A 26050-nucleotide genomic window follows, 5' to 3' on the forward strand; every position below is an offset into this window, starting at 1 on the left:
TTTACTGGAAAAGTCTGACTTGGAACAAAGCCAATTTTCAGTAGAGGCCTGGGGAGAAACACTCCAGATGAATGTCTTTATAGCTAACCATTATTAATAACTCCTGACTTCCTTTCCCTTTGACACTATATATCTTTTCCTTTATTATGTTATGAATTTTAACTTCCTTTCATTTTTGTACAGTTTTCATAAAAATGTTATATACTTGCATGTTTGCTCATAGCTGCAGTGAGTTAGGCCTTCTGCCCTTGCTCTGCTATTTTCCAAAAGCCTGCTGTGAGAGTACAAAGGATAAGTGCTTATTTTCAACTGTTTTCTGCTTCTGATTAACTAAAACAATATTTGCTGCATATCTGTTTAAACTGTGCAACTGTTTTGTAGGCTTAGTGAAGTGAATCCTTACCTCTGTTCTGATCTTGTATCCCCACTCACCCAACTGTTGTTGTGGTTTTAAAGCTTGGTGGCTTCTGAGTTGCACGACTCTGCTATAAATTTGATACTGGACACTCCTCCCAGTCCCATTGCATCAGCTCATTCTACTGAGTACAGTAAGATCAGTTGTGAAGGCCCACCCCTTTTGCTTATTAACTTTGAATTATCTTCTACTTAAAAAATATATTGTGCATCTTCCTACTTCATTTTGCTCTTTGTGCTTAGGTTTTCAACTGAATTTAATTTGCCGCATTTGATACTGCTTGTCTATAGTCTGATTAAATTGATGATAATATTCTACTGAATTGCTGCTTTATTTGAATTGTTTTTTATTGTTGTGATTGTGAGCTAATTTATCACATTTGCACTGTTTTCAAGCAATTTACTGATTAACTGCATTTCATTGCTGTTTAGCTGTATTTTTTTCATACTGTGAGTTCTGTTTTTGTCTGCAAGTGGTTAATCTGTGCTTCTTTGTGAGGTATACTATGCTCTTACCCTTAAAATGAGTAGCATAGTTTGGATACAAGGTTTTCTGAATTCTGAGCTGTTTGTTTTTGCCTTCTATGTTTCTGGCAGTCATCCTGTGTTGGTAGGGGCCTATCTCCTCTGCTAGTGAGAGCAGCAGGGCTGCCTGGACCTTGTCTGGCACAGACTGTTAAAGAAAGCTGGCACTAACAGGATTGGCTAGATTTCTGTTACTAGAACCTTATATTTTTTGTGGTATTTAAATTCCATGTTTGATCTTCTTTGGGTTTACACGTCACGCACTGCAGCTGCACTGTTTTTAACCCATTGCAAGGTATTCCAGCTACAAATTTTCCATTTGTAGCACTTGTGTAATCACCTAGCAGTACTCTTTTTAGACCTTCCACCCTTTATCCCCCTTAGCTCTCTCTGGTTTCTCTTCCTCAGAGTCTGACATATATGGATGGACAGTTTCCTATGATTTCTCCTGCCAGGCTGGTTGATATGATATGGGCATCATGAGACAATGTAGCAAATGCCTTATGTACAAGGACAACCCTCTACTACTACCACTTATGAACACAATTTGTGAGAGATGCAATTACATTAAGAACCTAGAGTCCATGCTCTCTCCCTCACAAGCCAGTGTATCTAGCAGTGAGAAGGCTGTCAACACAAAAGCTACACCTCAAACACCACCCACACCTACACAACACACACCCACATATGCAGAGGTTATCAACAAAAACATACCCAAACAAAAGAGACCTCCAAGGCAAAAACACACGTGAATTCCACTTCCCGTCACACCACACATAGTCCACACACCTGTGTCTCATAGCCAGTAAGGCCTAAATATAAACCCAACATATTAGTCATAGAAGACTCCATTGTGAGACACACAGATGTGCCTCTCACCAGGCTGGATAAAGAGAAAGTCATAGTACATGTTGGCATGAATGACCTGAGACGTACCTCCATGGACTATATGAAGAGAGACATAATTGAGCTCGCTGAATATGTGTCCCAGGCAGGTATGTTCCTAGCCTTAAGCAGCATTTTACTGTCACCCAGAATGATACCTCAACACAAACAGGAAAATGGTTGACTTTAATAATTGGCCTAGTTTATTGTGTCATTCCAAGGGGATCCAGTACCTGACAGCCTGGGAAGACATGATCGACAGACCACGATGCTTTGCCAGAAACGCCCTGAATCTGTCTCTCTTGGGCTTCTGGAAAAGGCTCTTGCCTCCCCCATAGTGCCCTTTTTAGGCAATGCCATGAGGTTAAAAACACCAACATGAAAATTTAATCAAACTCATATTAAAGGTCATGCTACTAAATGCTAGCAGTCTAAACATGAAACTGCACTCACTGCAAGCATTCTTAACCCTGGAAGATGCTGACATTTGTGCAGTGACAGAAAACTGGTTCAAAACTGCGGAGAGTACCCAAGCCATACCAGGCTACTCATTCTATCATACATTCAGACCCCAAACCGTGGGGAGCAAAGCAAAAGGACGTGGAGTTGCAATATATATTAAAGATATGCACACCTCCTTGCTGGTCAAACAGTATGACACAGGAGACACTCCAGGTGCAGTTAACCACTGACAAGACCCCTATTCAAATCATAGCTAGCTAAAGGCCTCCAACTTTGACCCAAGATGTCCACTCCGCCTATCTGGACCTCTTCAAATCAGTCTTGATGCAACCCTTTACCCTGATTCTGGGCGACTTTAACTATCCAACCATAGATTGGAAGAACTACTCATGCCAAAACACAAATGCCCAGAGATTCTCTGATTTCATCAGTGCAAATGCCTTGGACCAGCTGGTCAACACCCCCACAACAGGTGATAATATGTTGGACTTGGTATTAACCAACATGAGTAACCACTGCAGGATCCTTACAGTGTCATTCTCCCCTGGTGAGATCCAACCACAAAGCAGTCACTTTCGAAGTCACCATCTCTCCTGACCCCCCCCAGCTAGGGTCAAACAAAAAAAACTTCTCCAAAGCTAATTACAGCCTCCTGAGGGAAGGTAAAAACAGCTTTACAGCCCCCTCCCCCTCCAGAGGAACTGGCACATATGTCCAAACCTACACCAAAGTACTATACGAGCATTTATATAGCTGCATGGAATCAGGAATACCAGACAGGACAAAATCCTCCTCCTTAAGGAAGAGTAAACTGGTCTGGTGGACATCTACAATAAATAAACTCTATAAAAAAAGGAAAAAAATTGCTGTCCAGGACCAAGAAGGAGCAGGCAATCTCTCCTAAGTCTGAACAGGCAAATAAAGGCACTAGTGAAATCCTCCAAAGCAAACTTTGAGTCCAAACTGGTCACATCTACTAAAGACAATGAAAAGGCCTTCTTCACATATGTCCACAATCTCAAAGGAAGCACTCAGGACTGGTGGTAAAGGATACCACATACATAAACACAGTAGGTATAGCCAACCTGCTGGCAGACAAGTTCAGTGAATACTTCACCCACCCATCAGTAAATCAAGACATCCCCAACACCTGACCCCTCCCCTTATCCCTAGGGAGCATGTCATCACTGTCATCACTGCCCTCTCAAAGGCAAAAAATACAGCCTCCATAGGATTCAATAACATCCCAGGCTGCATCCTACATGAACTCAGGCAGGAACTTGCAGCACCATTAGATACACTATTCAAACAACACCTGAATGCTGGCTTCATCCCAGCCGAGTGGAGGACTGCCACTGTCATCCCTTTGCACAAAGGTGGAGCGTCCATTGTTCCAGGAAATTATAGACCCATCAGCCTAACTAGCCTGATCTGCAAGGCCATGGAACAGGTTATCAAGGACCTCATTAACAAGGACACTGGCAACTTCCAAACACTCAATACCACACAGTTTGGTTTCATCAAGGTGAGGTCATGTCTGTTAAATTTGGTTGACTTCTCTGAGACAGTCACCAAAGCCACAGATGAGGGGACGACGGTGCACACTGCCTACCTTGAACTGGTCAAAGCCTTCAATACTATTTCTCACTCAGGTATAATAGCTAAACTCTCTCAACTAGGCATCAATACATATGTTACCAGATGGTTAGCAAACTGGCTCACTGATACAACCCACCTAGTCAAAACAGGGGAGGCCACCTCAAGCAGTGGACCTGTAACGAGTGGTGTACCCTAGAGACTGGTCTTGGAGCCTCTGTTGTTTGGGATATACTTTTCTGAGGTGCAGGCCAAAACTAATGGGCTATGGCTGACCAAGTTTGCAGATGACTGCAAGGTGGGTCCTGTCATCAATTCTCCGAGTGATGCAGACATCTTCCAAGAGGGTCTCATCCAAACAAATGACTGGTGCCAGAAACATGGCCTCAAACTAAATGCCAAAAAATGCATCATCATCCCCTTTGGGGAGAATGACATCCCCACAAACTATCACATTAATAACAATGCCCTAAGCATGCAATCAGTCATGAGGGACTTGGGCACCCAGGTTGATAGCAAACTGACTTCTGACCACCATATTGCCTCTGTTGTACAGAAAGCATTCTACATGGCCCACCTCATTAGTAAGGGCACCTCATCCAGGGACAAGGAGGTCATAACATCCCTGTATTCTTCCCTTATAAGGCCTATTATTGAGTGCAATGCCCCTTTCGGCATGTACCTCACAAAGCACATGCAGCAGCTGGAGACACCACAGAGGTTCCTCACCAGGAGAATCCAGGGCTTCAAACATCTACCCTACACAGCCAGGCTAAAAGCCCTGTCCCTCTACTCAGTCTCATACAGACTCCTCAGAGGTGACCTCTGTCTGGCATACAAAGCAATCTCAGATCCCACCTTGATGGGACTCCTGCATATCCGCAAGTCAAGCTCCAGTGGAGTAAGCCGCAAGCACGACCTCAACCAGGTCTGTGAAATCAATAGGACTTGTTGGCAGAACAGATATGTGCCCCAGAGACTACCCCTTCTGTGGAACCAACTCCCTTTCCACGTCAAGCAGAGTACCTCATTTACCTTTTTTAAATGCACCTGGATAACTGGATGGGGAACAGAAAATACACCCCTGGGATTCCACCTGTGTCCCTGCTGGACAGGGGCATTGGGTGCTGACTTGTCGAAACATGAGCTACATTCTTGGCTAGGCTTGTAAGGGCCTCAGGGCCAATACAGCCTAGTAACTTCCTATGATCCCATGTATTATTTAATACCACCAGTCTCCAATTCTGTATTTCTTTCCTATCCTCTTTTTTCCATATAAATCTTAAAATACCACTGCACAATTATTTGTACTTAAATCCTTCTTTTAACCATTCATTCAATACTTCCAAACAGCATTTTTTGGCAAAATAACATAACTTTGCACATCTGATATTTTTTTCCATCAGGTCCTTCTGCCAGTTCTATATTGACTAATGCTAATATTCTGTCCACTTCTTTTAAACATATTTATCTTTATAATTCCTTATTATTAAATTCTGAAAGCATCTTTACCTTCCACTATTTCTTTTTTTTTAAACATTTCTTTTAAATACTCTACCACTATTTCCAACTTAAAAGCAAGCTCATTTTATCTGTATCATGTCACTGCTAATTAGTAACATTTTTTTGCCAAAATAATATAATCTTTGCACATTCGATATTCTATCCCATCAGGTTCTCCTGCCAATTCTGTATTGACTGATGCTAATATTCTGTCCATTTCTTTTAAACATATTTTTTCTAATTCCTTATTATCCAGTTTTCAAAGCATCTTTAAACCTTCCACTATTTCTTTCTATCTTTTTTCTTTAAACATTTCTTTTACATACTCTGCCACTATTTCCAAGCTCATCTTATCTCTATCATGTCACTGCCAATTAGTAACTTGTCAACAATGTTATCAGATATTTAGATAAGCAGTACAAAGATTAACATCAGCCAATTTAACACATTTTGTGATCGGGAACAAATAAGCAGGTGGCAGACTTGTTTAAAAATAATTTCATTATCATTCCTCACCCTCTGTCCCCCATGGCCATCAAGCCGTGTTCTCCATCAGCCCATTTGTTTCTCCTTACTTTTGATATTAAGGGATGCTAAGAGGATAGAGATAAGGGAATTCTTGGGCTCCCATTCTAGTCCCCCCTTCATCTAGCTGTGTCCTTTACCAACCCATTTATTCCTCTCTGCTTCTACTATTAAGGATGCTAGGAGTTAGAGGTAAGGACTGCGACACACAGCTGTCCTCAAGGATACTAAGAATGAGAGGTAAAGGCTGGGGACCACAGCTAACTTCAAGGATATAAGAATGACAGGTAAGGGCTGGGAAACGCAGCTTTCCTCAAGGATACGAAGAATGAGAGGTAAAGGCTGGAAAGTACAGATATTGAGAGGCAAGGGCTAGGTAACACAGCTGTCCTCAAGGATACTAAGACTAAGAGATAAGGGTTGGGAACCTTAGCTGTCATCTAGTAGGAGAGCATATTTTCTATTCCGAACAGCCCTCCCCTGCCAGTCGACAGGCAATGTGCAATGCTAAGCTACTCCAAACCACTGTGATTGCATTCTCTGCACTTTATATGGTTCAGCTGAAGTGAATGCACTTTTTAGTTAGGCTTTTTACCCATGTTTCTGAGCAATGAGGCATAACACAGCACATGACCTTCTGCAACACATTTCCTAAATTGGAATTTCAACAGACTTCCTCCTCCCAGGATAGGCAAGATGGCCTCAGCCACACACACACACACCCATCCCTGCCTGGTTAACTCCTCCATGCCCCAGGCTGCTAGTTAAGCACACATCACTGGGGATACAGCCAGCTCCAAAACCTTTAACCTGCACAGCCAGCAAAACATCTACAGTAATGACTGATAAAAGGCAAGCATCCACCTACCCTTGAACTAGTGAAAGCCCTTAACATTGGGACATGTCAGTTAAAAATGCTCCCTTGTACTTGTATTTTATGGATTAACTATGATTTTTTTCTTTTGATAGGCTTTGCCTTAGAAACTGAGGTGTAATAGCTGTCAATGTGTACAATGTAGTTAACTGTTAAAACAAAATCATTTTATATTTACTAAGTACTATTGATATGTGTATCCTTCTTAAGTTCTTACGGCTCTACAACATCTTAAAAACTTTCCTGAAGCGGCTGCCAAATGGAAGCACATAAATGAGGGACTATCAAGACCCAAGTCACATACTAAACTCTACCACACTACAAATGTTTATTGCTGCTGTAGCTTAAGAAAGAATGAGCTACCTCTGAATACCATCTTGTTAATCCAACTGTTAACTAATACAAATGCACTTTGTGTTTTTGTATATCAATTCATGCTGTTATGAAAATGGGCTATTATTGGTCCACTTTACTTACCTGGCTAACCAGAGAAAGAAATATAATCAAATAGAATTATTCTGTAAATAAAAGGAGTAAAGGAAGAGAAGAAGAATTTGTTCCTTCACTATGACATATGATTAAATGGAGGGGTGGCAATTAAAAGGATTTGTAGAAGTTACAGCCTTACCTGTAAACTATTTTAATGGAATGCAAATAACCCAAGGCACTGGCAATTTCAGCAGCATAAAACCTAGCTCTTTCTTCGGAGAAGAAGCGTTCTCTTTGTAGATGGAAAAACAACTGCAAACATCAAGAAGTATGTTTTCAACATTCAGCAGAAAAAGTAATGCATCTTCCAAGAAATACTGCAATGCTTTTTAACACTACTAAAGGAGAAACATCAGAAGACTACATTCATAGCATCCAGTACACAACTGTCACTGAGTACTATATACAGCTACTGTACATTGCAATGCCATATTGCTTACTGTACACAGTGATCCCATGTTGCATGTACATAACAAATTCTAATGATTTTCTGTGAGCACTAATGTGCAACTCCTTATTTATGATGCATGCTAGTTTTGGATAGCATAAGACAACAATACAGAATAAAAAGTATAAAAGTGATGCGCATGGAATTCCCTGTACAGTGCACTGCTATAACCCTGACATCCACAGTGAAACAACATTATGACAGCATGTATCATGACACTCCCTCATCATCCGCTGCAACATCAGTGGTATCAAAGCATACACAATGGTATAATAATTCACCACTCACTCAGCTTTGACGCAAGCAATCAGTTACGAAGGGTGTTCCACAGTGAGAAGAAAGCATGTACAACTACAATCACTCATCTTTTATTGTATGACCCATAAAGACAGTCAGCAGCATATTGTTAACCTCATTCATCACTCAAGATAGCAGCTAGACAACCAAGCTACAGCATGCTCTTGTGCAATCCCATTCACAGCCACATCAGCTGTGAATAGCCTGGCAAAGCTTTTTTCTGCTGGGCAAGGCAATATCAATAGAAAACTCACTAAATGCTGGGGAAGTATGAAAATAAGGTACAACATGTGTATCAACGTCTAGGATGACTAACTCATTAAACCCTTACACCTCATTACACTTTGCAGGTGTTCTAACAGTTAAAAGAACAGAAACAAAAGGGTATTTTAGATATAAAAAGCCCACACCAGGTATATGTTTGTCGGTGGCCTGCTTTTAAAACATGAAAATTCAAATTATAACTTTCATATATTTTTCTACAAACTCAAAACGTGTAAAACTAAACATGTATGAGATCATAATTAAGCACAGCAGTATGTATTGGCTGTGCATGTGCAAACATATGAAACAATAATAATGCATCCTAATCACACTCCAGTAACATCTGGCCATTGAAACATGTTAGCATTGCCTAATGTTTGACTTTTACATAATCTCTCAGTTTTTAACAATAGAAGATACTTATTTTATACATTTTAATAGTGTTGGGAGATTAGATGGGATTTGTTACCTAGCAACAGTCAATGTGCATTGGATTTCTCAGAAACCAGAACACCTGTTAACTACTTGATTTTTAAATTGATTGTATTTGTAAGGGGGAAGTGTTGATGCTCCCTCAACACCCTATTCTCAATCTTAAAACAGTAGGTGAATGTGCAGAAGCACCGTTACAAGCAAAATTAACCAATCATCCACCTATCTGTGAAATATAATCTTTCAACCTGATGATATATTTATCTGTATATCAGCCTGTCTGCTTATCAATCTGTTTTGCTGTCTGTCTCTGTCTGTCTACCTACCTATCTATCCTAATCTATCTGCCTGTCAACAAATACTCAACTGTGTGGGTGTTAAAAAAATGACCATGTGGTTACCAAACAGTGGTTTGCTCACATAACCACGTTGCTTGCAATTCTGGACCTGCACTTATGCAAGGTGTAATATTCTGTATAATCACCACTTCAGCAACAGGACTATTTTTCATCTCTTATACAAATTGCCTTGCAACTTCAGGAAACCCTGCTCCAATCATCTATGTTCCTTTCTGTTAAAAAAAAAAAACTCCATTGCATTTAACCCACAAGTCCTTTTCACTGTAAATCCAAGCAACCCTAGGTTTGTATTTCACTAGCATTTAAATATTCTGTTCATCAGTAATGAAAGGAGTCGATATTTTGAAGCTGGTATAGCTGCATGCTGGGAAGAATGAACAGTAGTAAAAGTACATTTTACTCTGTGACTGATAAGGGTGCTCATAGATCAGACCAGTTATCCAGTGACAAAATACATAAACCAAATGTGTACGTGCATGTGTTAAAAAAGTCTTGAAATCTTATCAGCAAGTCTGAAGACTGTGAATGCAAATTGTAGACCCCATGAATCCATACTGTCATACAGCATGTCAAATGAAGAAACTTTTTTATATCATGTGTTATATCCCTTTTAATCTCACTGGCTAGGGGAATGGTGAAAGCTGGTGTTTCATATCTCATGTATGGTCTTTAAAAGTACTGATTTTCATGTATACAATATGCTCTTCTGCAGCAGGTCTTTCCCTGTCTTATCATTTGGGTAACTGCGAATTCTAAACAAAGTACTAAAAGGGAGACAGCTTCAACAAGAGCTTAATAGCTGCAAAACACCTGAAGAGTAACTGCAATGCAGGCTCCATATTACAAAGCATGGCTAGAAGAGATTCACATAAAATAGCAGTGCAGGGACTTCTGAGAAGACGGGAGTGTGATAAATGCAGGGCCAAAATATCCAAGTATAGAATATAAAACAAATCAGTGAGCCAGAATGCTTTATGAAAAAGAAAAAAATAATTGTGCCATGTGCTGCACTGGGATTCTGGAGAGGAAAGCATGACAAGAACTCGAGAACAGAGAGTAATTTACGCCAGACTATTTGTCAAAATCAAATCCAAACATGTTTAAAGGAAGAGAAAGGCTGCAACTGTGAAGAAAATGGAAGTCTGAATCACAAAATTAAGTCGTAGACATTAGAAAACTGCATACATGATAGTAATAACTGTAGTGGGTGGCAGAGATTTGATAACATACTAATGAACAGGACTTTTAATGAAGGCTGCACCAGAGACTAATAATGAGTCAGTAACAGTAAGTTTTGATAGTGAGGCAGCACTTAATAAAGTGGAATGGTATTATAATAAATACCACCTCTGGTCTACCCTGAAACGAAGCCAATAGCCTAGTGGGATTAACCCAGTTAACCAAGGATAAATAAATAAAATAAAATGAAATAAGGTGATGGCTCTGCATGCCTCTGAATTTACAGAATCATTTATGGAGTTAAAAGTGGCAATATACTTGGATTCAACTGCTCGTAGAAAGATGCGTGGGGTTCTTCTGCTCACTCCAAGGTCAGCAGGGAGGGTCAATCAGAGGTGATCACTGTCACCAATTCTATTTGTCTTATACTTGGAATCATTAACCATAATGATACAAAAATCCACCTTAAAATGGTATAAGCTACGGGTTAAGTGAAAATGTCATTTGTCTGAGATGATGTGCTGATATATCTGACAAAACTTGAATAGGAATTGAATATATTGAATATATATGAAGTTAGGTACATCTTGGGCTGCAAGATAAAAAAAAATTAAAATTACAGCAGTGGATTTCTGTTATACTCCAATGAGAAAACTGAAACAAGAGCAAAATTTCTGGTAGCACAAACAATTAAAACCCTAACAACAGCCCCTGTGACCTGAGATTGATAAGCAGCTTGGGCACTTGATGGCAATAGAAAGTAGGACTAATGTGACTTTCCTGGCAAAGAGGAGGATGACCGTGACCATCCAATGCCAAAATTCCTTGGAGAAGGGGTGGTCCCAGAATATGTGGTCCTGGGAGTGGGCATTCTGCCATCAAGCTACTTTGGCAGTAGCTATCAATCACAAGTGCACAAGACCATGCACCTACATTGTGATGCGGGTCTATCTCCCCATACATAGAAAGGGTTAGGTCTAAATAAATATGCCACTACTGTAGGGATGCTGGTGAGATCACAAACCACTGCTCAGGCTGCCTGTATAATGGCCTAACCTGGCCAGCTACTGCATTTACTGAAGAATACTCAGGATGGGGGAATGAATGGTCATTGCTGATAGGAGAGGCTTCATGTTTGGCAGTTGCAATGGGAAAAGCACATAGAGAAAATCTTAAGAAATCAGCATGAGTTTCTGTGGGAAGCTTCCCATAATAAATATCTGACGGTCTGACCAGGTGAGTCTATACAAAGCTCAACTACCAAAAGCATACAAAGAGTTTTTGAAGATACTGAATTCTTTCTTCACCAGACAGAAAATGTTACAACAGGATTTAAACAAAAAGGATAACAACATTAAACTTTTTGGTTCTGCCATTAATGTTCTATATATTCCATTTTTTTTTCTTGCAGATACATCTGATCATTTTTTAAAGTCAATTAAAAACATGACTACACATTTTAGGGGGATGGCGAAAAGGCTACAGAGTCATGGGAATATCTGGTGGTGGGGAAAGAAATGGGTACCTTAGAAGTCCTATACATATAACCTAAAGGTAGACAAAAGCTCAAACAGGTAAAACCGAGTCAGGTACAATTAAACGTTCAGATGACAAGAAAAGTCTTCAGGAGCCACAAAGGAATAAAACTTTATTTAAAAAATAAAATAAAAAAACATGATTTTGCAAATTGCTTTTTCAAGCTGTTAGCTCAACACAATCCACTTATGCTGTACTGACAAGGTTAGAAAAACTCCTAAATGGATAATATGGCTACTGAGATTTGGCTTTATTGGCTTAACTGTACCCATAAAGACTTAAAAAGTAAAATGTCATGAGCATTCAGAAGCTATGTAGCTGAAACACTGGTATGTCCTTAAGAGGTCATTTGCTTAAATCCCACGGGTCTCTACTACAGGAGATTTATGGTATCCCAAAGGTAAGTCTCTATGTTAGCAGGGTGTTTCTTGCAGTTTTTACTGGTCTGTCTGTGTGACCTTTATACCCTTTGGTTTATTTATATAGTGTGTGTGTGTGTGTGTGTGTGTGTGTGTGTGTGTGTGTGTGTGTGTGTGTGTGTGTGTGTGTATGTGTTAAATACATAAAAATATATTATATAGACGTACATACATATATGCATACATACATACATAACACACACACATGCACACACATGCTCACACTCAATGTCTAACGTCTGGAGTGTTCCCCCCCAGGCCTCTGCTGAAAATTGGCTTTGTTCCAAGTCGGATTTTCCCGGTAAACAAATGTTAAACAAATAAAATAATGTTGCATACGGTATCTACCTAATCACTTTGCAGATATTTCTTCTTGAATTGCAATAAATAACTGCAGTATCTCATGTCCCTTTTCATTCTTCCTCACAGATGGGATCAGATCTGACCCTTGGATCTTACTCGGCCTCATACACAAGACTTTGGATGCAAATTTCGAGCTTCTCCCTCTACCCATAATGCTCTATTCTCTCCCCAACTCCTCAGATCTCATTTGCCACCATTGTGGTAAGACAGAGGTTCCATTCTCCAGCACTACAAAAATATTTTTTCTTATAATAACCTAGTTTATCTCTAAAACTTCCTTCCCTTTTTTCTGAGAACTCATAACTGCTTCTGTCCACTTCCTCCCTCTGTAGTTTTCACTGGCATTACAGTCTTTCTTTCTCTTTTATCCTCTTAATGTTTACTCTTAGTAGTGGTACCATTGCTAGTAGATCTGTTTCTCCTTTCCTTACCCTTTTAGGTATTCCTTTCCTCTATTAAGTTTTTGAGTTCGGCTCCACTTTCGCAGATCCATTCCTTCCAATTTGGAGCATTGGCCATGGAGATCTGATTCTCCCCATGAGGCTTGGATCCTGGTGGGTGTCCCCAACCTTCCATCCTCGGAGGCTTCAGCTCCGAGGAGGGAGGGTAGAGGTTTCCTCCTGGTCCTTCAGCATTCAAGGTCATAGAAAGGACTTTCTTGCTTCACCAAGAGCCTTCCTATCTTATCTCAGAACCTACCTATCTCCCACCTTTGGTACTAAGCTCTGAGTCGAACAGTCCTACTACACAGGGACAGCCAGTTCTGGAAAGTCTCCAGACAGTTCCCCTAGAGGAATTTCCCCCTCTTCTGATACCTCTCCCAAACACTATATGGAAGAGGAGGTTTCTTGGAAGAGGATGTGTAAGAGGAGGCAAACAGACTAGCCCATGGAGTCTCTCATGGAAGACACTGATTTTGATGAGCGTGAAGGATCCCCCAGATCACCCCAATGACATCTCCTTTGGAACTATCCTTGAAATTCTCAAACAAAAGGGTGGCTGGTCTTACCAATCTCCTTCTCCTGAAGTATCAGTGTTTCTGGAGGCTTTTGGTTCTGGACCATCTACGTCTTGGGTGACCCCCTCCCTCCCCTGGTGGATGAACTGATTTGACTACTTTTCCCATTGGGCTTGGAAGTAACTGGACACTGTTGAAACTATTCCCAAGCACCTGGACAAATTTCTGGTCCCTCCTGCTGACAGACCCCACTGGAGAAAGGGAGTCCTGGTTGATGCTATAGTGCTGGTGGCAGCCATGAAGAAGGAGATAACTGAGCAAAGCTTCTCTGTCCATTCACTGAAAACAGGGAGTCCAGAGTGATGGGAAGATTTGGAAAGGAAGTGCATTCCTCAGCTACGTTTGTGCTGAGGTCATTAAACTACTTGGCACACTTCACTCAGCTACAGAGAGTTATGAGGAAGGAATATCAAATACTCTCTCAGAGTCCATGTTTCCAGAGGATCTCAAAAAGATTTTCTCGCAACTGGCCACTCAGCTGTCCATTTCTAATACATCAGTGAGGCTGCTCTCCTATGCAGCAGAGGTGCCTCACTAGCAGCTGGTTCAAGCATAGCCATCAGAAGACATGCCTGGATGGGGCTATATGATTTTGTGGAGTCCTTCAAGACATCATTTGTCAATGCCCCCTTTGATGGCTCTTCCTTGTTCAGGCAATCAGTTTAAGACATGCTTACCCACAGCAAACAAGAGGGAAAGGCTCTGTCTGCCACAGCAGTCAAGTTTTCTACCCCTCAATGGACCTGATCTAGAAACTAAGATGGTGGTAAGAAGATGTGGTTCTGGAAATCTGAGGGACCTTTCCATGATTCGTGTGGGATAATTGCTCCAGAGGGAGAGAAGGATATTTCAATGGAAGATGTCATCGTACAGGCAGAGGAGGCCCACAGGGCTTTAGAAATTCTTTCTGTGGTATGGCTTATCAGTAGCTCCTGAAGCATTGCCCAACTGTCCAACTCTGCAGGCAGTCAGAGGTCATTTCTCTTTGCACCTGGACAGATATCACAAAAAAAATCATGGGTGCTAAGAATCATATCCAGAATTTACTACATACCATTTTACATTCCTCCTCCTGTAAAGAAGAAGACATTTCTCAACGTTCCACCCAGTCAGATGGAAGATGCAGCAAAAGAAATACAAAAGCTGCTTCAGAAAAGAGTCATCCAGGAGGGCCCACCTGACCAGATAGCATTCGGAACTTACTCCGCTTTTTTTTTTGGTGCCAAAGAAAACAGGGGACCTAAGAGTCATTCTGGATCTATGCAACTTGAACCAGTATGTAAAGTAGATGAAGTTCCGAATGGTTACAGTTCAGTCCATCCTGCCTCTTCTGTGCAAGGATGACTGAATGTGCTCTATATATCTCTAGGATGCATACTATCACATAAAAATATACAGGCAATCCAGAAGACATCTACACTTTCAGCTGGGAGCCAATCATTACCAATTCAAAGTACTGCCCTTTGGATTCACCAGAGCCCCCAGGGTGCTTACCAAGTGCATGGTTGTTGTGGCAGCTCACTTGAGACTCAAGGGATTCCAGGTGTTTCTATATCTCAACTACTGGCTCCTCACTGCCCCATCCAAGCATCAATTTCTACAAGCCAATGACTACTTGCTCCAGGTTTCCAACACTTTAGCCATATCAATAAACCATGCCAAGTTGAACCTAGTACCATTACAGACCCTGGAATTTATAAGGACTCTCTTAAATACAACTCAGGTGGCATGCTTACCTCTCCACTGCATCACATCCTTGAGACATCAAGTGCGAGCAAAACTATCTCACCCATCTCCTCCAGCAAAATTAGTACTACAAGCTCTTGCTTTGATGTCAGCTGCCATATTTCTAGTCCCTCTAGCAAGATTCTTTATGTGAATCCTTCAATGGACATTGGTGGTACAGTGATCCATACTTTACCAGCCTCTATCTTTTCCGATAAGACTCACCCCAATCTGCAAACATCATACTTGCTGGTTGATTCAGTCTGACAACCTCTTTCTGGGAAGATCGTTCACTCTTCCTCTTCCATTTGCTACAGTGACCATGTTTTGCCTTTTCTTCAGTCTCCTAATGCCGCAGTCCCTCTTTAACCTCCAAAAGGCGCAGTTTCTCCACTGATTCTACTTCCAGACTTTTGGCCTCCAGTTCAAGTCTCTAACTCCAGATGTATTTTTAAGTCCTCTGAGGAAGAGGTGAACTGTCCTGTTTCTGAAGACTACATAGCCTCATCCCAGACTGGTTGTCTTCCGGGTTGCTGGTTCATGCTACAGCTGTGACCAAACCTGAAATAATTTCCTCTTTAGTCAGGTTGACATGCACCACTCCTTTGGCTTCACACACCTTAGCCAACTGGTTCTTTGTCAGCTTGCTATAATCCTCTGCTTACATCATTGCCTGCTTTCCCTGACTAAACTAAACTAACAATAAATAAAACTGTTGTGAAAGTGAAACTCTGTATGTTTACCTTGTGGCTGCTGAGAGTACACACACCTTCAGTGACAACTGCCCACCGACTACTGAAGTTCAATTAATATCCCACCCAGCTGCCACCAATATGTGATGCATCACTACTCTGGGCCAGCAATCAAGGAGCTTCAATCCTCACTACTGACTTCAGTGAGGGATGGTCATTAAGAGTAAAGATGGATTCACACAGTATTTTCAGATGCAGCACCCTGCAACATGCACTATTTCTCTTAAGAGTACACAGGGAGCATGCTCCAGATATAGGGATGGACTCTCCTCTCTACTGACCCACACAAAACTCCACACTGACCACTTTCGAGCTCTGTGGCCCTATTTCCAGTAACTGACATATACACTTGGATATTTGAGTTTCATACACACACACACACACACACACACACACACACACACACACACACACACACACACACACACACACACCTGGGAAAAGCTGGCACAGATTTACTAGCTGTGCCCCATTCTGCCCATACTCTGAGGTGATCATGCTGTCACCAGGCAGCTACCCTAAGGCTCTTACAAAGAGTACTCAATTATACTGTATACAATTAATACTAATACAAATGGTAGGGTGTGACCAAAGCAGCAAGACTTTCAGGAGCAGCCAGTGTCACTAAAACAAACATAAGTACTCTCAAGATGTTAAAAGTATTCTTTAAAAGACCAGCCACAATGAAACTTAATAACATATTTAATGATAAATAATAAAACAGAAAACAGGAAAATACTGAATGCAATAAACGACAGAGTTTTAACCACAGAGATAAAAAAATAATACAGTTGAATAGTTTCTGCAAAAAACAATACTAAACCAGTCTCACTAAATATCCCTGACTAACTAAAGAATTATGGTTCCCTGATTACTTACTAAAGCAAGGCAAGCTGATATGATGTGTGCTGAGTGTCTTATCACAGCAAAAGACAGATGATGTCTGTCTTTGCCTGTGTGGATGTGTGAGATACATACCCTGTCAGAAATATTTCCTGTCAGATTCTAAAGTGCTGTTGCAAGAGTTCCAAAGAAACTAGATGTTGGTTGGAGGATAATATTGTCTCTGGACACTTGACTCTGGTACAATGCACACACACAGCTTTGCTATGATCTGTGGCAGCATCAGAAAGCTGTAACACAATTTAAAACTTTCCACCCTTCTAGGGTTCTCTGATAACCTAATATACATGCATACATTCTTTCCGTCCAGCAGGACCTACTGTTGATGCATTTTTAACACAAGTAACTTTACAAATATATTTTTAACTCAAACATCTGGATAAATCAGTGTGATAGTCAAATCACAAAATTCTTTACAAAACTCCAGCTAGCTATGCTGGCATAAGTACACATGTACTGCCCTACTTTCCCTGGCATAGATGACAGTACGAATGAAGTAATAGCCAAACTATAACAAAAACAAAGCTCCGTTCGGACAAACAGGAAAAGTCTTTAATTAGAAATGCATAAAATCCAACCACATTGAGCACTTTCGTCTGCCCAAAGCAGACTTCTTCAGAATAATGAATCAACAGTGCCTCTGATTTTTATACAATTCTTTAACCTCAACAATTATTCAATAATTAATAAATTGATTAAAACAATCAAATTAAAACATTTTTTATGCAAAATGGGTTCTCAAACTTGGTTAACCCCTTAATGTTTTTAAAACTACCAAGTAAAGTGCAGCTATGCTAAAAAAATATATATGTTTGTCTTTGTATTATTGAATAATTGTTGAGGTTAAAGAATTGTATAAAAATCAGAGGCACTGTTGATTCATTATTCTGAAGAAGTCTGCTTTGGGCAGACAAGCCAATGGTTGGATTTTATGCATTGCTAATTAAAGACTTTTCCTGTTTGTCCGAACGGAGCTTTGTTTTGGTTATAGATGACAGTACATCATAACATCACATGGCACACCAGGGCTATCAAGTGAAATGCAGAATCATGATGCGAGTATGGCAAAATGATAGCTGAATAAGCCACTCCAGTTATTTCCCAAGATGATGCAGGACAGACAGAAAAAGAGAAACATACAAGAAGAGAGGTCAGGAACAGATATCGAACAACCTCATGAATTGGACATTCAGGAATGGGAGGATGTGCCTCAAGATAAGTGATATTGGGATACAGTAATATGAAGGCAAGACATTTAAAAAGGGACTTGAGGTCACTGTGATAAAAAGTACAGTTGTGTACACTTACCATAAATGTACATGTTCAAGTGTATTCACTGTTGCAGTCATCACCTGTGGGTTATCCCTGCTGTGATAGCCCTCGGCCGGCCCAAATACCAGAGTCAATGTTTTTCTCCGTCAGCTGCTGTCACTTGTTGCCTGACGTCAGGTCATCAGTGCTATAAAGGAGAGCAGCCGATGACATTACATCAGTTTTTCTTAAAGTAAATAAGGTAAAGTGATCCTGGTGGCTAAAAGCCACCTTTTGAAACTTATGTCTCCCTAAAAAAAGAAGGGGGGAGGAGGGTGGGAAACCAGAGCTGCAACTGTGAATACACTTGAACAGCTACATTTATGGTAAGTGTACACAACTGTACTATGTTCTTCATGTTTCATTGTTGCAATCATCACCTGTGTGAGGATTCCCAAAGCTGAAGAGAGGGGTGATAGGTTTAGTAAGAGACATAGGAATGAGTCAGCATGCCCTTCAGAACTCCTAGGCAAACCCTGCCCTAGCCTTAGGAAACAGGGGTAGATGGTAATGTTTGGTAAAGGTATGGACAGAAGTCCAGGTGGCAGCTTCCAGAATGCCCCTGGTGGGAACTCCTCTGAGGAATGCTGTGGAAGTGGAGGCTGCCCTAGTGGAATGGGTTTGAACAGACTTAGGGGAGGGTTTCCCATGCAATCTGTAGCAGAAATGGATACAGTGTGATTTCCATTTGGAAATGGTTTGTTTGGAAATGGGCTTCCTCTCTGCCTCTGGGGCAAAGCTGACAAGTAGTTAGTCTGTTTTTCTGAAAGGTTTAGTGCGGTCCAGATAGTACCTGTGCTGTCTGTGCACATCTAGTGAGTGCAGAATTCTTTCCACCTTGTTTTGAGGGTTAGGAGAGAAGGTGGGTAGATGTATGGTCTGATTGAGAGTTACATTAGATACCACCTTGGGCATAAAGGAGGAATTAGTCCTCAGGGAGACCCTGTCTGCATGGAAGACGATGAAGGGCTCAATGGCCATCAGTGCCTAAAGTACTGAAACTCTCCTGGCTGAGGTGATAGCTAGGAGAAAAGCAGTCTTCCAGGAGAGGAATCTTAGTTCTGCTGAAGCAGCAGGTTGGGGAACTGTTTAATCAAAGGTTGGGAGAACAGGGCCTGTTCTGTATCAAAATGAGCTGAAATGGCTGAGGCATGGATTTTAATAGAGGAGAAGGAGAGGCAACTATTAAGCAGCTCTGCTAGGTAGTCCAGGATAAAAGGGATGGAAGGTTGTGAGGTACTGCCCCCTCTGGACTGGTTCCAGGAGCAAAATCTTGTCCATTTTCCTGCATAGGATTTTCTGATGCTGGGCCTTCTAGCCTGTGTGATAATGTCTTGGACCTGTTCGCTTAACAGGGGCCCCTTGTTTGCCTTTAGAGTATTAGCCATGCTGATAGTTTGAGAGCCTGCAAATCTGGGTGCAGCATTTCCGCCCACCTGAGTTAAGAGGTCTGAGGTCAGGGAAAGCTGCCTGGGAGGCTGTAAGGTCAGGGTTCATAGTAAGGGGTACCAATGTTGTCTGGGCCAATCTGGAGCAATGAAAATGGCCTTTGGTCTCTTCTCCCTTATTTTGATCAGCAACTTTGGATTAAGAGGCAGAGGAGGGAATGCATACACAAAGAGGGTGTGCCAGGGGAAGGTCAATGCATCCACCCTTCCATGCTAGGTGGGGAGACTCCCTGGTACAGATTTTTTTCAGCTGATGGTTGAGATGCAAAGCAAAGAGATCCACTTCCAGAGTTCCCCATGCCTGAGTGATTTGTAAAAAGATTTTTCTGTGAAGCTGGCATTCGTGGGGGTCCAGTAAGTTTCTGCTTAAGTGGTGTGCCAGGGTGTTGTTGATCCCTGGTAGGTATTGGGATATCAGGTGTATGAAGTTCATGGCTAGCCTGCACAGAGGGTAAGATTGGGTCCCTTCCTGTTTGCTGATGTACCACATTACTGTGGTGTTGTCTGTTTTTATAAAAAGGACCCTGGCTTGAGATGGGGTTTGAAAGAAGCCAGAGCCCTTTGTACTGCCATCATTTCCTTCTGGCTGATGTGGAAGGGAAGGTGCTGGGCATCCCAAAGACCTTGGGTGCATCTGCCTTCTAGGTGAGCACCCTAAGCTATGGCTTCAGTGGTAATGGTATGTCTGGTTGGGTGGAAGGTGAAGGGAAGATACTTGTTCTGGGCACAGGCCCCTGCCCACCAGAGAAACTCGGCCCTTATACAGGGGATCTGAGGGAGAGAGGTCTCTAGAGGCTGACAGTGCTAACACCAAAGGTTCTTTAGGTACCATAAATGTTTTCTCATGTGAAGCCTGGCCAGAGGAATCAGAAGGATGCAAAATGCCATGTACCCCAAGGCTTGCAGGAACTTCCTGGCAGTGAGGTGACTTCTGGAAGCCAGCTGGGTGAAATAGAGAGGAAGGAAGCTCTGCTTTTCTGGGGATAGGAAGGCCACTTGGGATGCTGTGTCCAGCAGTGCTCCCAAGAAAATGATCTTCCTAGAGAGTGTTTGCTTTGATTTCTTCTTTTTGATGGTGTACCCTAAGGAGGTTAGGAGGGTTTTGACAAAGAGGAGGTAGTTGAGGAGCTTTTCTTTGCAGTCTGCCTGAATGATGCAGTCATCCAGATAAGGGTAAATTTGTATATTTTTCTGTGTGCAGAGGCTATGGCTGGGACTAAGGATTTGATGAATACCCTGGGAGCAGGAGATAAGCCTAAGGGTAGAGCAGTGAACTGAAAGTGCTGTGAGCCTGCTCTGAAGTGAAGGAATTTCCTGCAGGATTCACGTATGGGGATGTGGAGGTAGGCATCTTTTAGATCTAGGGTTACTAACTAGGCATTTTTTGTCAGCACAGGCAGCAGCTGCTGTACATTTAGCATTTTGAATTTGGGGACCACCAGGAAGGTGTTCAGATTGGATAGATCCAGGATGGGGAGCCAAGTGCCCTCTTTTCTGGGGACCAAGAATAGTCTGGAATAAAAGCCTTTGCTTGTTTGATCTGAGAGGACAGGTTCTTCTGCCCCTTGGGATATGAGTGTTTGGACTTGTTTCAATGCCTCTGCCCACTGATCTGGAGGTAAGTCTGGGTACACTCTTAGAATTGGGAGTTTGTTGAAGGAGAATTTGTATCCCTGAAAAATGATCTTTAAGACCCATTGGTCCTTTGTTACAGAAAGCCAATTTTCTTTGCAGAGGGAGAGCCTTCCTCCTAGTTTTTGGTGAGAGAAAAAGAGGGCAGAGGGAAGAAAGGAAGTTACTGAGAGTATTTGCCATAGAGGGATGGCTTATAACTCCCTGCCTTTGGAGTGGAAGTGGTCCACTGTTTGGTTCTCTGCTGTCCCGGGGTGGGAGTCTGGGTGGTCTGTCCCTGTGGGGCTTACCTTGCCCCTGTCTGATAGATGCAGGAAAGGACCAGTGTTTTGACGGAAAATTCCTGTTGAATCTAGGAGGTTGTACCTGAAGGAAATCTTTTACTGTTTGCATAGATTTTGCTTTGTCTTCCATTTTCTTAAGCACCTCTTCTGCTTTTTCTCCAAACAAGCAGTCCTTATCCAAGGGTGCATCAAGTAATTTAGATTTGACATGATCAGAGAGAGGTTGCTCCTTCAACCATGCATGTCTCCTAATGACAGATCCTGACACTGCTGCCCTGCTTGAAGCTTCTAGGGCATCATATCCACAGTGTAATGAGTGCTTAGCCACTTGACAAGTAGAATGCAGTAAGCCTTCTAACTCTTTCGAATTGGCACAGTCAGGAAAGGTAGAAACTTTTTGTTTTAACAGTTCCAAAGTGTGTTGTTGATATTTTAACATGTAGAACTGACAGTTGAGAGCTCTGATAGCCAAGGTTGCAGAGGTGTATACTTTTTTACCCTATCTGTCCAGAGTTCTGGAGTCCTTGTCAGAAGGAGAAGGATTTTTTGCAGAACTAGCCTTAGCTCCTTTTGGTCCCTATGTAATGACCTTTGGGTCTGCAGCAGGATTTCTGTATAGGTATTTGTGAGAGTCCAGTACTCTAATACCGGTCAGGTTTTCTGGGAGCAGGAGGGAGGGCATCAGGAGTTGATTCCTGGAAGACATCATCAATCACCTCTAAGATAGGAGGGATGGCCAAGGGTCTGAGCTGGGGCAGGTCTAGAAACTCTCTTAGTCTTTTCTTAGACTGAGGGAAGTCCTGGGATTCCCAGTGGAAATGTCCCCTAAGGATGTGAAAGGTTTCCCAAAAGGAAAGATCTTCAGATGGGTATGCAGAGAAAATGAATTCCTCTGCATCTGAATCCTCATAAGCAGTCAGAGGTTGCTGTTCCTCTTCATAATCTGAATAATCAGACTCCTCAGAATCTTGTTCTGTTAGTATTTAAGGAGAAAGTTCTCTTTTCCTTTTAGAAGTTGTGGCCTGACTATCCCTGATAGGGGTGATAAGATCCTCTGCCATTTTAAGCATTTGAGTTTGGGGAGGAGGAGCAGGAATAACGTGGTGGCTAGAGGTAGTTTTCCTGGGAGTGACCTTGCCTCTAGGCCTAAGAGTATCCATCGGTCTGAGAGGAACGGTAGTTGGAAGAGAAGACGTCATTTTTTTGTCTGGTCTGGAATCGGTAGCGCAAAAGGCCTCCTCGGAAGCGAGACAACTAAAAGCTCAGAAGACGAAGATGATTTCTGTGGCATAGCGGACTCAGAAAGGGTCTCGGTTAAGGCCTGTGAAGGTATCAAATCGGGCATCAGGGGCTGTGAAAGTGCCTCAGTGAATTCCGGAGAACTGACGACCTGCATAGTGGTAGAGTCGTCGGAAGGCTTGGCTTTATGTGGTCTGTCTCTATCTTTATCCTTACATTTCTTCACAATGTCTACGGATGGTTGGCTGACGGACGTCATTTTGGACTGCAAAGATGGAAGACGAAAATACCTGGGTACAAGAAGAGCTCTACGGTGAATGATTCTCGCATTAAAGAGGGCACAGAACCGGCAATGGGGGACATCATGATCTGGGCCTAAACAAGTGATGCAGTATGAGTGGAAGTCTCAGTGTGGCATTTGCTTTCCACAGATGAGACTATTGTTAACTTTTTCGGACATTGGTTAGTGCAAGAAAAAAAGGATCCCCAATGGGCTACTTAGCTTTAGACATTTTCAGCTGTAAATCAAAACTCTGGTAGCGACCGACCGGCACACTTGCGAACTGCTTCTGCTACGGGCTCCACGGCAAGAAAGACTGATGTAATGACTTCGGCTGCTCTCATTTATAGCACTGATGATCTGACATCAAGCAGCAAGTGACAGCAGCCGACGCAGAAAAACACTGACTCTGGTATTCGGGCTGGCCGAGGGCTAGCACAGCAGGGATAACCCACAGGTGATGACTGCAACAGTGAAACACGAAGAACATGTGTATATTGGACAATTTTGCAAAAGAAGGACATTGTACTTTTCCTTGAGTTTGTTGTCTATGCAAGAGCTGGAATTATGCAAAAGGTTTTGTTACAGGTTTTCTTTTAATGTAGATACTTTTCACAGGGGAGATATGGGTGTGAATGGGACATGGGGGAATGAAGCCTGTTAAAGCAGGTCATTAATAACTGTATTATTTGTCACAAAAATAACAGCTTAGGTCGAATCTATACAAAAAAAAAAAATATTAAGATGCATATTAAATAAGGACTGGATCACTTACATGACATATAGACAAAACAAAGTCAGGCAGTAGCATAACTGTACTTTAAAGCTGTAATCAAATGCTCTACAGCACGCTATACTAAGTCTATTTTCATGTACGTACCAAACTGTTACATGTTTTACCCCACTAATACTGACTGTATACTAATACTGCCTGTATTTTATACTTGACTGTATAACCAATAATGTTATGTTGTCCTATCTTGCCTTCATTCTTGCTGGTTGGGTTCGGTGGTGAACCTCGGCTCCGACTCGGCCACATACCAAAGCTCGAAAGCTTCAACTGGCTCGAGGCTACAACCTATCCCATGATGCTTAGCGACTGTTCCCCAGATCTCGTTTGCCGCTTGAAGCATCGGGATTTTATTCGCTGACTCAGGCTAGTAATTACATTTATTATATATTTGTTAGCACTTTAAAAAGTTATTTTTGTTTAATTTAATTGTTAAGCTATCACACTCAAGTGCGCTAGCCGTTTTATAGCATTTATTGTTTGCTACTGTATCTTTTTCTTCTGTCTCTGTAAAAAAAAAAGAAAAAAAAAATATCCTTGTTTTCCCGCTTTTCTGAACTAGAATAGTCCAGTCTTCAGATTTTGCTGATCTCTGGGCTTTGTCTTAGTTCCTGTGCTATCCATATCCTTATTTGGATAAGAGGAAGCTTCTTTGTTCACCAGTGGGAGTGGGGAGCACTGAGCAACCTATTTGTCCCTAGAGGAGTGGTTCCAGACCAGCAACTTGGCTATTTTGGGTCAATTCCTGGCTCTTTTCAACCCCCTGCTATAAAGCCCGTTTTTGCACGCTTTTTCACTTGTAAAAGACTCAGCACAGCTCCTCGTGGTGTCCTGCAGAGTTCTACAAGCAGCAGAGAGTGAAAGAGTGACTTTCCTGGATTATAAGTATTTTTTCTGGCTTTCACTTAAATTACTGCATCTCAACTGCATTTCACCTAAAAAACAGCTCTGCATATTGTTTTTACTGTACCTGTGTAGATTTTAAACTGTTAGCCCTTTAAAAAGTTATTTTTGTTTAATTTAATTGTTAGGCTAACACACTCAAGTGCGCTAGCCGTTTTATAGCATTTACTGTTTGCTACTGTATCTTTTTCTTCTGTCTCTGTAAAAAAAAAAAAACCAAAAAAAATCCATGTTTTCCCGCTTTTCTGAATTAGAATAGTCCAGTCTTCAGATTTTGCTGATCTCTGGGCTTTGTCTTAGTTCCTGTGCTATCCATATCCTTATTTGGATAAGAGGAAGCTTCTTTGTTCACCAGTGGGAGTGGGAGTGGGGAGCACTGAGCAACCTATTTGTCCCTAGAGGAGTGGTTCCAGCCCAACAACTTGTAGTTTATTGGCCATTTTGGGTCAATTCCTGGCTCTTTTCAACCCCCTGCTATAAAGCCCGTTTTTGCGTGCTTTTTCACTTGTAAAAGACTCAGCACAGCTCCTCTTGGTGTCCTGCAGAGTTCTACAAGCAGCAGAGTGAAAGAGTGACTTTCCTGGATTTATAAGTATTTTTTCTGGCTTTCGCTTAAATTACTGCATCTCGACTGCATTTTGCCTAAAAAAACAGCTCTGCATATTGTTTTTACTGTACCTGTGTAGATTTTAAACTGTTAGCACTTTAAAAAGTTATTTTTGTTTAATTTAATTGTTAAGCTAACACACTCAAGTGCGCTAACCGTTTTATAGCATTTACTGTTTGCTACTGTATCTTTTTCTTCTGTCTCTGTAAAAAAAAAGAAAAAAAAAAATCCTTGTTTTCCCGCTTTTCTGAATTAGAATAGTCCAGTCTTCAGATTTTGCTGATCTCTGGGCTTTGTCTTAGTTCCTGTGCTATCCATATCCTTATTTGGATAAGAGGAAGCTTCTTTGTTCACCAGTGGGAGTGGGGAGCACTGAGCAACCTATTTGTCCCTAGAGGAGTGGTTCCAGCCCAGCAACTTGTAGTTTATTGGCCATTTTGGGTCAATTCCTGGCTCTTTTCAACCCCCTGCTATAAAGCCCGTTTTTGCACGCTTTTCACTTGTAAAAGACTCAGCACAGCTCCTCGTGGTGTCCTGCAGAGTTCTACAAGCAGCAGAGAGTGAAAGAGTGACTTTCCTGGATTTATA

The 26050-nt window shown here is 41.7% G+C and overlaps 1 protein-coding gene across 2 annotated transcripts in view; it reads right to left on the bottom strand.

The window, feature by feature from the left end:
* The window catches only part of SGK3 (serum/glucocorticoid regulated kinase family member 3), a 3149190-nt gene that overhangs the window by 508462 nt on the left and 2614678 nt on the right, over positions 1 to 26050 (bottom strand). For both annotated transcript variants that reach the window (XM_044067369.1, XM_044067370.1), the window contains exon 12: positions 7413 to 7525. In XM_044067369.1, coding sequence (XP_043923304.1) covers positions 7413 to 7525 — 113 coding nt within the window. The remainder of the gene's footprint in view (positions 1 to 7412; positions 7526 to 26050) is intronic.

The sequence above is a fragment of the Protopterus annectens genome, chromosome 3.part1, assembly GCF_019279795.1.
Source record: "Protopterus annectens isolate FY-2018-M chromosome 3.part1, PAN1.0, whole genome shotgun sequence".
Lineage (NCBI taxonomy): Eukaryota > Metazoa > Chordata > Ceratodontiformes > Protopteridae > Protopterus > Protopterus annectens.